Source organism: Passer domesticus, chromosome 1 (assembly GCF_036417665.1).
Source record: "Passer domesticus isolate bPasDom1 chromosome 1, bPasDom1.hap1, whole genome shotgun sequence".
Classification (NCBI taxonomy): Eukaryota; Metazoa; Chordata; class Aves; order Passeriformes; family Passeridae; genus Passer; species Passer domesticus.
Genome location: NC_087474.1, coordinates 100,549,419 through 100,563,716, shown reverse-complemented (window position 1 = coordinate 100,563,716; position 14,298 = coordinate 100,549,419). Strand labels below are relative to the sequence as shown.

The following is a 14,298-nucleotide window of genomic DNA, read 5'->3' as shown; positions in this document are numbered from 1 at the left end:
TCTGAGGGGAGGGGGTGGTATCCTTTCATTTCACATCTCTAAATACTTGTGGCTGCAAAGATAGAGACAAGATGGTAAAGAAGGGTAGCTTTACCTTTTCTGTAAATGTTCTGCATCCTCTCTGTCTATAGTTAGCAGAAAATACAGAAGACTGTAACAACAAGAGGCCAAGAATCTGTGCAGGTTTTCACTTATGATGCAGGCTTGATCCAACAGCTTATTTATGGCACATAGAACAGATCCAGCTGTGCTATCGGGTATTACAACCAATCCAACCTGTATTAAAACAAGAAAAAAAAACCCCAAAACAGAAGTTCATCACTTTATACAAAAGATTTTCTGCTAGGATACAAGCAAACCTAGAGCTTTCCTATGGTGACATGTAATACTTTGTTTCTGTTCAAACTCTACAGGCCACTGCATTTTTTCAAATCCCTGCTTTCCCAAGAAATTGCCACCCATACCAACAGAAGGTTAAATTGATGTCTTCATTCCATGCCTTCTAAGCACACACTCATCTCAAACATATTTGCAAAACACAGCACTGCTTTGAGCCTTGCTCTGCATGACAGTGCAGCACAAACAATCTTCTGGGCAGAACAGGTCTTTCCTTTTAAGCATATGCCATGGGACTGGGAAGGCCTTCCGAGTCTTGAAATGGCAGTGAGCAGTCATTGAGGTAGAAGGAAACTCTGATTTATGCTACAGAAAGGAAAGCTTCTACTGGAATGTCACCAGGGTGAGTCTCCTTTGAAGCCCAACAGGAGCTTTATGAACCGAGGTTAATCAAAGCTAATGAAATATAAGGTGAGCTCAAAGTGGGGTGATGCTCTGCTGTTGTTAAAGAGAGAACATCATCTTGAGTAAGGATTTTATAGGCATGATAAATAATTTAGAAAAAATTCTTGATTTTTGTAAAGGCAGTGAATTAGAAAGCAGTTTAAATTTTGAAGTACTATGGAGTAGTACCCTAGATTTTTGTCTTGTAAAGTCATAAAAAAATTATGCACTGCTAGTGTGGCACCATTTACCTTTAGAGAAGTATTTAAGGAATTTGAGAGTAGTCTAATTTGCTCACCTGCAAGTACACTGTTTTAAGCTGACAGAGGGAATTGGTTCACTTAACAAGGTCAGCTGTTTCTTTCAGAAATGTTTAGAAAAAAGATCAATAAAGTACAAGCTACAGAAATGTGAAATGTGTTTCATTCATACCATTACTTGTGAGAGGTAAGAGATACAGAACAACTATGAGTTGAAATTTTAAATCCTTCCAGCCTAAGACACTGGGTGTAATTTCAAGGCCACGAGCACAGATCCCTGTCCCAGGCTGACCCTGTGCCAGTCAGGTGCAGAGGCAGAAGGAGGATGATGATGGTCTTTTGCCTGACAAAAGGTGGGACTGCAGCTGTCACCACGATTCTGCTGAATACTACAGGACACTGAGGCACAACCAATTAAAATGAATAACAATCTTCCTGATCAACTGTAAGAAATAATGGCAGCAATCTAGATGGATAAAAAGAACCATCCTGAAGACCAACTGAGCCAACACTACTGATGGAATGTGCTGGTCAGCTAGTCTGAAAGATGACAGGAACAGAGACATTTCCATTTATACAAGTCCAGCAGATGAGGCTGCTCAGATAAGTTCTCATAGAGGATGTTGCCTCTGTGGTGCCTTTGCTCCCTGAGAGGTGTCAGCAGCCAGCTGGACACCTTGGGCAGCAGTGCCCATAAAAACCCACTTAATAGTTTGCTCTCAAAGGACAGGGCAGTAGAACATACAAGCCTGTTTAAAAGTTGATTTAAATCAACATCCACCCCTAAAAATCCAGGTAAGCTACTCCCTATGGAAGCTTGGTCTAGTGACTTCTCAGTATGGATCCAAGCAGGGAATGGCAGACACTGGTTAGATCACAGAACCACCCTGACAGAAGGGCAGGAGCAGACCTTGTGGTCCTCCCTCTCATCATGCAGCATCACAGGGAACTGCAGATTCTGTCTCTGGCCATTCTATTACCCAGCTCTGGCTTTGCCATCCTCACCCTCAGCTCAGGCATGTTCAGGATTAGAAGACAGGCTGTAACACCCACAGAATGTGTCAGGTTGGGACCACAGTGGTCACTGGTCCAAGCTCCCTGCTCTGCTCAAGCAGGGTCATCCCTGCACATAGTACAGGAACTGTGTCCAGACAGTTCTTGAGTATCTCCAGTGAGGGAGACTCCACATCACCTGTGGCCAATCTGTTCAGAGCACAGTCAACCACACAGTAAAGAACTTCTTCCTCATGTTCAAGTGGAGCTTCCTGTGCATCAGTTTCTGCCTGCTGCCTCTTGTCCTGTTGCTCAGTACCACAAAGAATCTGGCATCCATCATCCTAGCATTCTTTAGACACTTATATACGTAGGTGAAGTCAAAAACCTCATCTAAAGCTGCTGGTTGCTCTTTTGAAAAGCAAAGCAAACCAAGAGGTGTTTCATTTATGGACAAACTACCTTGAAGACAAGCTCAAGTATTCACAAATCTGAGCAAAATTACCCATATAAATTTAGATACCAACAGTTATGTATTTTTTAAACTCCCCCAAATATTGTTTAAAGTTTTTTCAAATGCTCAAATTACACATTAAATACACAGGATAAGTGGATTTGAGGATTAATGGGACTGCTAGCAAATTTAACACAAGGAAGTTTTAACATAGAAGAAAGACAAAATGGTACTTACCAGATATTTACAGATGCCAGTCTGGATAATGTCAAAACACTGACTTTGTGAAGGTATAGTGGACAAGCTGTGACAGATCACCTGTTTTAATAAAACAAAGTCATATTTCAGCACTCCAAATGCAACCAGCAATCATTAACTGTGCAGTCATACTTAGCTGACAGACCTAAATCCAAAGAACCTACAGGGACACACAGCAGCTTTGTCTCAAAGTACTGATTCTTTCCAGTGGAGAAGAATAGCATTGTCAACATAAATTGTTCCATGCTTAAAGAAATGATGGTCTACACCATTAGGTTTTTTGGGAAAGGCTCTCTGCATTCTATCTGTGTGATAGAATGCCAAAAATATTCTATCAAGCTAGACTGCCACACCAAGCCTCCAAATGCCTTTCCTCGGACCTGAAGAATTTCAGAAAACCACCACCCAAATAACTGTATCAAGCATGAAACCGAGGGATCATAGTGAAAGAGAAAAGTAATACAATAAAGAAGACTGTAGCAAAGATCCATTTTCAACATATTTTCCTCTTCGGTGCCAAAAATATCATGGTCAAAAATTATACAAAATGGAAAACCTTGTTTTATAAACTGCATAAAACTTTCTGGTGCTTGTATAATCAGGCACTAGCAAATTGCCACAAAATGTTCTATGTCACCTGAGCAGGGTAATGAAACCAGAGCTCCAGTAGAACTGCTGGTAAGCTGTACTGCAATCCTCAGTAGATGGCTTTCTGTTCCTCTTTTCCTTCCCCTCTACTCCAATGATTCATAAACTAGTTGGAGAGCTTGGATGCCCTCTCTCTGCTCACATTCACTGCTCATCTCACCAGAGTGGCAACTAAAGCCTCTGGAGAAGCCAACATGCACAGCGCAAGCACAAGTGCATTATCAGACCATGAGCAATTGTGATGTCCTGCTAAGGACAAGGAAGATGGAAGGACCAATACATGAGGAATAGAATGAGTTTTACAAATATCTCAACTAAGTAAAATGCATTCCTCTAAGATGCCTCATGACTCCAAATCTAAGGAGAGCTTGCACAGGAGGATCTGGCCTGAGGGATTAAATTGTGATAGTGTTTTGGTTTTGAGACTTTAGTTGAATCAGGCAAGTCAAGACACCCAAACGAGATAATGACAGAACAGAATATATCAACTGTGTTGTGTCAAAAATAATAGTCCACAACATTTGCAGCTGGAGGATGGGAAAGGTTAGGGAAAGAACCATTAGCTCAAGATCCTGTGGTATGAAAACTCAGCCTTAACTAATGTGGATGCCAGTGCTAGTTTAATCAGAAATGGCCAAGAGGCACCATTTGTGATGATACAGAAGTGCACTCAGCTTTTTCCAAAATTCCATACCACACCTGTTTTTAGCCCTGCTTATGCCAGCCAAATTCAAGAGATCCTTAACACATCTGCCTAGTGGCATGTAACATTGTTGGGCTGTCAGGACATTGCTCATGTTAATCAGTATCACAGGTGTAGTGCAAGTGTTTTGTTTGACTAGCAGGACTATTTAAAAGACAATTTCATAGATACTCTTGCACTGAATACCTTTTCTATTACATTCTATTTTCATTACAAAATACCTTATTTTGTAATGAAACAATATTATTAAAACTGACTACACCATCCTAAATATAGTAGGGCTTTCGTCCACTGCAATTTGAAAGTGATAAAATATTAAGTACTCTGGAATATTCCCAAGAAATCCCCTCAAAACATCAGTGTTATTACTAGTGGCAAGGAATAAAGTGAAGCTGCAGCAGAGGTTATTACTGGGGACTGTCATGTCAAGGACAAACTGTGACACCAATCTGACCTGGTATTTTAATGAGCAGCACTTACACAAAAGGTAAAGCTGCACTGATGAAATCTGTTGGGTGACAGCTCCAAGCTGAGAAACCCTGCCAAGGCAGGAGGAGCTGGACTAACCTATAGAAAAGATCACACAGGTTTGATGAGTAACAGCTAACAGAAACAGCAACAGAAAAAAATTGCTGAAAAAATGGTTGTGGGTTGTCTGCCTGGAGACTGATAAAAACTTCTGTAGGCAGCCATGAGTTTTACCAGTTGGAAGTGAGGAGAAAATTCTGTAACAGCTGACCGCAAGTGGTGGCGATACAACCACAAAATGGGCAGATGTTACTTCAAGATATAAAAATAAAGATAATCCAAACAGAAGTGCTCAGACAGAATAAGGATCATGTCTCCAATACTACTCTGTAAGACCTTACTTAGAATTAGACCATTTCTGACATACTGTGCAAAGTAGGAGCCATTCATTTTCAGGAAAGGCAAATTCAAACCGAACAGACACAGAAAAATTGCACAAAGAGAGATCCTATTGTCACTTACAAAGTGGTGAAAAATGCTGCACCAAAACAAATGTAACCAAACAACTAAACATAACAATGATCATGGCTGGCTGGGAATGCAGATGAAATGGAAATTGGGAAGGATGACTATGAAAGAAGAAAATGCAGGAGGTATTTGTTGCTCATAGGGCAGAGCTTTGACACTTTACAAAGGCATTTGCTATATGCTTCTGGGCACATCACACCAGAGACAGTCTGCCAGAGAGATCCCTTTTGATTCAGTACAGACCCACAAATTAAGGCAAATCCACCAGACCCACCCAACAAAAATCCAGTTTCATTATTAGTATTTCACCCTTAGGACTATGTCCCTGGAAAAAGCCTACCATCCACTGAGGCTCTCCCTGAGAGGACAAGTTGTAGGAGTGTTTCATTACAGGTGTGCATATTACAATGTGCCCTTCTGGCATAGGTTCTACCCGAACTGGCAAGGAAAACAGGCACCACTGGACAGCAGCATAATTCCTTAGAAGGGCTGTGGTAAAGTGCAGGTTGATTTTTCAATCTTTTACATCTTTTGGACCCTCAAAACAGCACCACCATTCCCTACATCATTTCTGTTTTCCTACAATTAAGTGGGAGAGGCGATTCTTTTCAATTCTATAAATTAAATCCTGCTTGAAATGGCTTTCATACCAAATGCCTGTTATAAAAAGTGTTACTGAAACGTTTTTAGACATGGAAATGAAAGGAAAAGAAAACTTAATTATCACATGAAAATTAGTATTTTCCCTGACAATTTATTTTCCTTAGGCAAGGTTTTGCATGATTTTTAATTTCCATAATAAAATGTCACAGCTGATTCATTACATTACATTTGATTAGCATTTATCACATTTTTGGCACATTCATAGATTGATTTTGGACCAAAGCCAGAGCAGTTTTGTTTCAGAGCAATCCTGAAGTGAATGGACTGAGAACAAGCATTTTTAAACAGGGAGGGGTGGGTTTTTTCTTTTTGAGGCAAGTATTTTATAACAGGTTTGGCTTAGGCATGTTATTGGAGTGTTTTTTTCTTTTACTTTTGTTTGAATGTTCACTTGAATAAATTAACTCAAAGAAAAGCATTCCCTTAAACACAGGGATTATCTGTTATCATTATGCAGCAAATGCTACAGGCCCTGTAATCCATTGGCAGATTTTCAAACCAAACTCTATTGATCAGACAAGCCCAAGTGTCACGAGCCACACAACTGCAGCAGAAGGTTCCCTCCTGGTGCTTTGGGAAGTCATTGCTACAGAGGCCTCCTTGCCTGCCACGCTGAAGACAAACTCCGACAGCAACCAACCACAACAGGGAAGAAAAAATCCAACAACAACAAAAAAACCCACCACCAAACAAAACAACCCCAAGCAAACAAATTTAAAAAAGAAAAAAAATGCTGGAAAGGCCCCTCAGAAGCACAGCCTGACCCAGGTTTTTTGGAGATCCTGACACCATGGAGTATTTTACTTCAACTGAATGAGTTAAAAGCATTTTTGCCACTGACAGCCCCTGTGGCTGACAATGCAATCCCACACAGGCTTTTCACAGGTCTAATGCAGAATCAGAGGAATTCATCAGTTTAATGTTGTTCATCTCTAAGATGCTCTCGCCTCCAGAAGCCAGAGTTGGGATGACCCAAGGTAGCCCAGTCTCAGTGTGAGCCCTCATGGCAACAGGAACAAGCACACCTGATGAACCGAGACTAATGTTCTGTTCATTACTGAACTGTTCCCACTCCCTCAATGATTCCTGTAACACAACAGAATCCTGACTCAAAGTCTCAAGGAAACTACTAATCAGCAACTATCTAGAGAAAATTTTTTTATTATTTCAAGTTTAGTCATGCTGCGAAGTACTCTTTTTCCAAAGAAAAATACTCACCTTCCTCTGAAGACACACACAAGCAGAAGCACAGAGAGGAACCCAAGCAAGAAGAAACAATAATGGATTGAGTATTTTAGCATGCCACTGTGTGGAGTCAAACCAAAGGCAGTTCAGACTCCCTGAGAAATGATTCTATTAAAAAAAGAAAGTTGGCACACACCAGATACTATAACCTGAGGTGAACTTTAAAATATATTTTTCAACTCCCATTGACACGGACCTCAGACATGGATAACTAAAATGTAACAGGCTGTTCTGTGGTGAATTCCCCAGCCCTTGTGAAATGCCTGTTTGGAGCAGGACTGTATCCAGTGTAACATGTTAGTGCAGAGCGTAGAAAACGAGAAGTTTTCAGGTGATGGGGCAGGCAATGAAGCTTGGCTTCTGAAGCTTGGCCAGCTCCCCCGAAGCACTCTCACTTATCAGACACTGTACTCCCCTGACAGGTGCTGCTTCTCTTTCTGAAATAAATTGATTTGACAGGGCAATATTAACAGTGCCCTGAGTTGTTGAGAAAGCTGCATACAACAAGAGATCTTTGTTCATCTGCCTTGGGTAAGCTCACAGGGGCGGATATGAAAGATATTCCAGATTCACTGACTCCAGAAAAAAACCCTAACAAAACCCCATAAAAACCTCCACATGAAAACCCTACACACAATAAAACAAAACAAAACCTAAGTAAAAAAAAGAAACAGCCAAAAAGAGGAACAGAGTGTGCAGCAGAACATTACACATGTGAGCAACAAGGGAAAATACCACACTATTGGGCTAATTTTTCCTTTGGAGCAGCAAAATGGGAATGAAAAACTTATTTAAGAATTATAAATACTTAAGAACATATATGTTGTCCCACATATTGATAGAGACTTCCAAAGACTTAGAAGAATTATGACACACAGTTCATGCCATGGTCACAGTGTAACTGCAGCACACAAACTCATTTCATCTGCTGACTGTGATGCTTGCCTGGCTGCAGGCTCCTTGGCTGTGACACAGGGTCTGATACAAAATCTATATTTGAGAATCAATTAAACTAAGTGAAGTTATCTTCATTTGCCACTGGACACAAATACCTGAAAGGCAAGCACCAGAGCTCACCTCCTGTGCAACAACTTGATCGTGTGTTCAAGTCTGGGTACCAGCAAGACTTGGTGCTACAAGGCAGAGAGGGCTAGACACAGTCACCCTGGTTCTCTAAGAGAGGGGCATTTCTGAAAACACTGTTATGAGCAAAGCCAGGGTTTAAGCTCAACAGCCACTGTGCTATCCAAGAGTAGACAAAAGTAGACAAAGCCATACCTGCAGAACATCACAGGTCGGGTTCTCTTCTCAGAGCCATCTTACTAACAAAACTCAAAGAAAGGACACCACAAAACAGCTTTTGTTTCATCCTCTTGCAGCCAGAACATGCCTTTCTTTCACAGCTCTGCAGCTTCCTCACAGCTATAAAATGTCACCACAGGCAATTGCTCCTCCTCTGGATGAATCCTCCTCAGACTACACACAGGACAGTCAAAGGAACATCTAATGTTTAAGTCTCCAAATTCACCTGCCTGCCTCTTCTACAAACAAAAGGACTTGAAAACACAGAAAACCCAACACTTAGCTCTTGTCCCACAAAGCCTCTCTTTCTAAGCAAACTTAGGTTAGGTATCACAAGCCAGGATTTGAATATAAAGCACAATACACAGTACCTGTGGTGTTGTAAATTCATGACAGTTATGTGCTGTAACACTGCAGTGAGATTTTAAAAGAACATGCTGGAAGTATATGATGCAGGTACAATGGAGCACTGGCCTAAAGATCAGCTTAGGTTTCTGGAAGTTTGTGTTTTACTGTTTGTGTTTTATTGGTGGGGGCTGGTTTTAGTGCTTTTCTGTTTGCTTTGGGTTTAAGTTTTACATCTTATGAAATAGACCTTTGAAAAAGAGCTTTTTTACTTTTAGGAGGCATTCTTTTTACTTAAATTCTTTCCTTTCTGTTTCTCTGGACATTGCATTACTTTCCAAGAAAATAATTATTTTCACCTCTAAACAAAGGTGGGATAGGATGTAGCTTTATTAAATACTAACGGGCTTATACAGAATTTTTTGTCTTCCGTAAAGAAGATTAAAATTGTACCATATTCCTAGTTTAGAAGGAATTTTATTTAGAAGGAAGTTTATTCTCCTTCAGCTGCCCTCTCTCCCTAATGTAACTTTAACCTGTAAATAAAGACAACAAGCTGAAATCTTTCAGGAACTTCAATTCAAAAATCTAAACTGTAAAAATTGTTTAGGGTTTTTTAAAAGCATTAATCTCTGCTTCAAATTAAGCTACAGCCCCACCATTTACTTCTCAAGACAAACATCCTTGCAGGGCTTTTAATTTATATCCACTTACTTGCTATCTTTATTGATTGGCTGTAATTTTTTCATAGCACATCTGTGCAGATCCAGCCTTCCCAACTGTATTTCACTTACAAGACTGAACAGATTTGGACACAGATTAGTGTATTGCACTATATGCATCTCCAAGTTTTTGAATTCAAGTCTGCTTTTAAAAGCAGCTGACCTTCCCTAGTGTTTGCTGTGAAACATTTTAAACAATTGGTTGAATATTTTATTTCTTTGAGTCAGCTGCGGGCTTGATACAGCTGTGGAATCTCGACTTCAAGCAAACCCTCAAATTATCATTTGCTTTGCCCCTCTGAAATGTTCAACCATCACAAACATCAAATATTACAACAGAAATTACCATGTATACACTGTTACCTTGTTAAACTCTTCATTTCTGTGGGCACTTTTTCATTCGATCCTGGCAGAGCAATTCAATTACAGGGGAGTGAACAATATCACTGACAAACACTATGGGCACAGTTAAAATGAGCCAAGGCTGAAGCTCTTCCCTCGGGCTGCAACCATTTATTCTGGAGTCCCATTTATTTCAGCTACAGGGGGGTGATTTTAAATAATTGGCTTCAACAAGACAGAAGTAATTTTAAGCAGAAGTTCCTCCAGAAAAGGAACCGAAGTTCCCACATTTAACATCTCTTTTAGACAAATCATGAAGACTAACCTTTAGAGCTATGCAAAGCAGCATTTAAAGAGACACTTTTCTGAAGCATTGCTTCTTAACTGAAAATCACCACTATTTAAAAGCTTCCAAAAAAACCCCAAATATGGTTTCAGATTGCCATGATTCCAATTCCAAACGACTCTCTAGTCAAAAGAAAAGTAATTTACAAACAATATCCATCTGAAAACAGGTTGTTAAAAAGTACTTAAAAGCATTACTTCCTATCACAAGTGCATTTGTTACTGTTATCCACATGCTACCAAGTGGCCTGGCTATAATAGCACTCCAGAAGTCCAAACTGCTGTTTGAAAACGCCTTAAGTAATTCTTTTCCTTTCCAGAAGTTGCCCTTTCTCCAGAGGCACATTGCTTTTTCTCCCGCATCTCTTGCACACATATGTTATACATGAAATTCCCTCTTCCAGCTCTTTGCCCTCAGAATCACCCATTGCACATCTATGGACAGGAAGGTGGGACTGCCTTCCCCTGCACTGGGAAACAAAGTTGAGCAGCCAGCAGTAAAACCAACAAGCTGTGGCCTCCAGATTGCCACCTGGGACCCTTCTTCAGTGCCACCACCTCGGCTGCTGCTGCCTCACAACCCCTACAGCCACTGCAGGCTGGGTGCTGCCAAGCAGGATGCTGGAACAGAGTTATAACCCACCCTTCTCTAATCTAGAGCTTTTTCTCTTCCACCTGCTTATTTTTATAGAACTTATGGGGAATTAGTATTTGCAACCTTGTTCTTTCCATCAGAGAGCTAAAAACTAAGAATGGTTTAAGTAAAACTAGAGGTGGAAGAAATGAAAGACAATGGTGGAAGGACTAATATGAATCTGATCATTAGTCTCATTTATTGATAGGAAACCAGGCCATTAAATTCTGATTCTATCAGAGTTCCTTGTTTATTTTCACCCACATTAAAATACTTTTCCACTGAGAGGAAATCCTGAATTACAACTACATAATGAGAACTCTTAAACAATTGTCAACACAGAGTAGAGGCCTGGTCTGCAGCCAACGAGCACTGTTCTCATTTAAGAGGTATTTAAAAATACTACAAACATTTTAGTTAACATTACAGCACCACCATAAACTTCCTTATCCAGCAAGGGAACAGATGAAAGGTTAGCATTCAGAAGCTCTGCGCAACAACAAATTCCACCAAAAGCATCACTAATTCAAGCCAAGATTCATTATTTCCCGTAGAACTTCTCTATCTAAATAAATCAATTTTCTGCCACAGCTAAAAATATTTTGACTCCAAAATTCTATAACATCTTGAACTATCTCCTCTTGGAAGAAGGCAGTCTCCAAACCTATCTCCCTCACACTCAATGCACACAGAACCCTCATATCACACTCTTTCCAGACACCCTAGGAGAGCCTCATGATTCGCTGGCAGTTTTCATCTCCCCAGAGCCTGAAACTCTGGGGTTTGCTTTTCTGGCTAGGATTTTTTTGTTGTTGCTGTTTAGGTTATTCTTTTTCCTTTTTGAGAGCAGATTAGCTTGTTCAGTACCTAGTGAAGACTACTTGGTCTACAAAAAGTATTCCTGTGGAGCTTGTGGCAAATCTTGAATGCAAAGGTTTTTTACAAGCCTGCATTTTTCATATTTTTTTCCTTTACTTTCTTGGTCATAAAAAATTGTCCAGACTCCAAATCCCAAAGTTTTAATGGACTACAGTCTCCAGAACAATTTTTTCAGAAACTAAGCATTATATATCATATTGGTCAACATGTTTGAGGTTGGAGAATGGTACTCATACAAGGAAAAGATAAAACCCCCCAGACTTAAAGAACACAGTGCTGTATTAGATATTTAAACACATCACTACAACATGACTTCATACCTCAAAGTGTTTTCTGGTGAGCTAAACAATAAAAAGACTTGATGCAGAAAGACAGCTAATGCACCTGTTTTGAATAAAATCTGGTGGCTCAAATCCCTTTTAGAACCAACAATTAAATTAAGTTTTCATCTCTTATGATGTTAGGCACTGAATTCAGAGTGAAGTTTCTATGTTTTAACCATATTTTGGTTAAATAACCAGGAATTATTCAAAATAATGACTAATGCCAACTTAATATTGCTTTGAAGTTCAAATTTTACTCAATGCAAGTGCTTCTTAATTAATAGTGCTACTTATTCTCCAGGAAAACTCTTTATAATTAGTATTTTTACAATTAATTTGTTTTTGAAAGCCAAAATATATTGCTGGTCCTAATATTAGTGCTTAAGAATTTCTACCAAGGTTTCTACCAATCTTTTACTTGAGTATTACTTTGCATACTACGTGTCTAAACATTTAGCTTTTAAAGCAGCTTTCTTCAAAGTATTATCTGATGGCTGTAGAAAAATGTTGGTTGTTCAACAGCTTTTATATTTTTCATTCTTTTGTCAACTCAAATCACGACAGGATTTAGCCATCTGTAGAAAAGGGATGGAGAGCACTCAGAGTTTGTATGCTGTCATTTAGAATTAGGGTTGATGTATTACCTCTGTCACAGCCCAGTGGTGTAAAAACTGGTCCAGATCAGTTAGGTAAAGACGGATAGGTGAAAGCTGTGTCTGGCTAATGTGTGGTTTTCCTCTAATGCCCTGGAGACTAGTCAGCTCCTCTCTTGAAAACCCTGGGGAAGAAGAAGCAGTACAACAGTATCACAAAACAAGCCAAACAGTGTTCTACTTCAACAGCATCATTGACAAACACTGTCTTTTACACTATGTCAACATAACAATTTTTTCTTAAAAGCTCTTGCTTGGTTTAATAAACTAAGTATATCAAAGCACAAATTTTGACTTTTGACAGAAAATAAAAATATTTTAAAAACTCAATAGTACTATATATAATGTGATATAAAGAACACCTTAAGAGGCCTATATATATATTTTCAATATATATATATTTTAAAAAATAACAAAAATGGGTATAATGTAAACTACTTCATGTATTCCAAACAACTTAGTAATAAATAATATAACCTCAGGGATTAAAAAAAATATATAATTTGGCTTATTATTTCTGAACAGGTATTAGATGTTTTAGTAAAACAGGATGACCACTCCCCAAGAGTTACTTGGGCTTTGCTTTCATTATCTCTGCTATCAGTTTAGCAGTCTTTGTACCATTTTAGGAACAAAAAGGTAATTTTTGAAACAAAGTATCTGAACATTATAAATAACCGAGGTGATAAAAGAAACACACTATTTTTAACCACAGCACAAGTTAGTGGGAGTTACTTCTCAACAATATTACGCCATTTTAAGCACTGTAACTTCCCCAAGTTGCATCACCACAGAATGAAACTATTTTTATAGCTGAGTAAGAATGGAGTAGCAGAAGTAGCTCTGCTCACACACTGACCTTGGCCAGCTCACTTTAATGTACTTTGATTACTTTATTCTGATGGAATGTTTTTAAGAGCGTAAGCATGTTCACAGGAAATCCCAGAGGCACTCATTTATATTGTTATAAGCCAATAAAAGGCACTCACTTCAAGCTACAAAAAAAATCTCGTTTGTATGTCATATGCTAAATTTAGATTTTCCTCAAACTTTCCTGAAAAAGTTGCTAGAATGAAGGAAAAGTATGCAAATACTCAGCCCAAGTGGAAAAGTGTAAAAGCAGAGTGTCAAAAATCAGATCAGGAAAATAAAATCTCATATCAAAAATATATAACAAGATTACAATTACTTTCAGGAAGTACTTACTAAACCATTTACTCTAAATTAAATTCAGTAATTGACTATCAAAACAAATTTCATTTTGTTAATTCTGAATTATTACATTCATATGGATTACCTATAAGGGTTGAAAACAAGAAGCTGAAATAGTCCACATCATTCACTGAATTATCCTGCACTTGGCACTTCCAGCCTGCAAAGGATGATCTACACAAAACCAATAGCAGACAGTTTATTAAAAACCATGTAATTAAGAATTCATAACCTACCTGCACAATGCAATCAATTAGCATGCCTAAATTGCTACAGTTTTAGCATTCCTGTTTCTAATTGTTGTTAGAATAGCATTTTAAATAGCTTCAAAACTACAACTGCCTCTCTTAAAGACAAGTCATACTGAACTTTGCGTCCCTGCATGGCTTTAGGTGGCTAAAATGAATAAATTAACTGGGATAGCAACTTTTCATTAATACTGGCATAATCTTCAGTACAGTGATGACACCATAAATTAAACTAATTTTATTTCCCTAACTTGGTAAAAGTCTTTATACTACAAATGCTGGGCTATATTTTT

At 38.8% G+C, this 14,298-nt stretch overlaps 1 protein-coding gene across 2 annotated transcripts in view; it reads right to left on the bottom strand.

Moving 5' to 3' along the window:
• The window catches only part of TEX10 (testis expressed 10), a 52,840-nt gene that overhangs the window by 2,002 nt on the left and 36,540 nt on the right, over positions 1–14,298 (bottom strand). For both annotated transcript variants that reach the window (XM_064431501.1, XM_064431510.1), the window contains exons 11-14: positions 13,843–13,931; positions 12,537–12,670; positions 2,725–2,805; positions 95–276 (exon numbers count right to left, since the gene is read on the bottom strand). In XM_064431501.1, the coding sequence (XP_064287571.1) occupies positions 95–276; positions 2,725–2,805; positions 12,537–12,670; positions 13,843–13,931 (486 nt within the window). The remainder of the gene's footprint in view (positions 1–94; positions 277–2,724; positions 2,806–12,536; positions 12,671–13,842; positions 13,932–14,298) is intronic.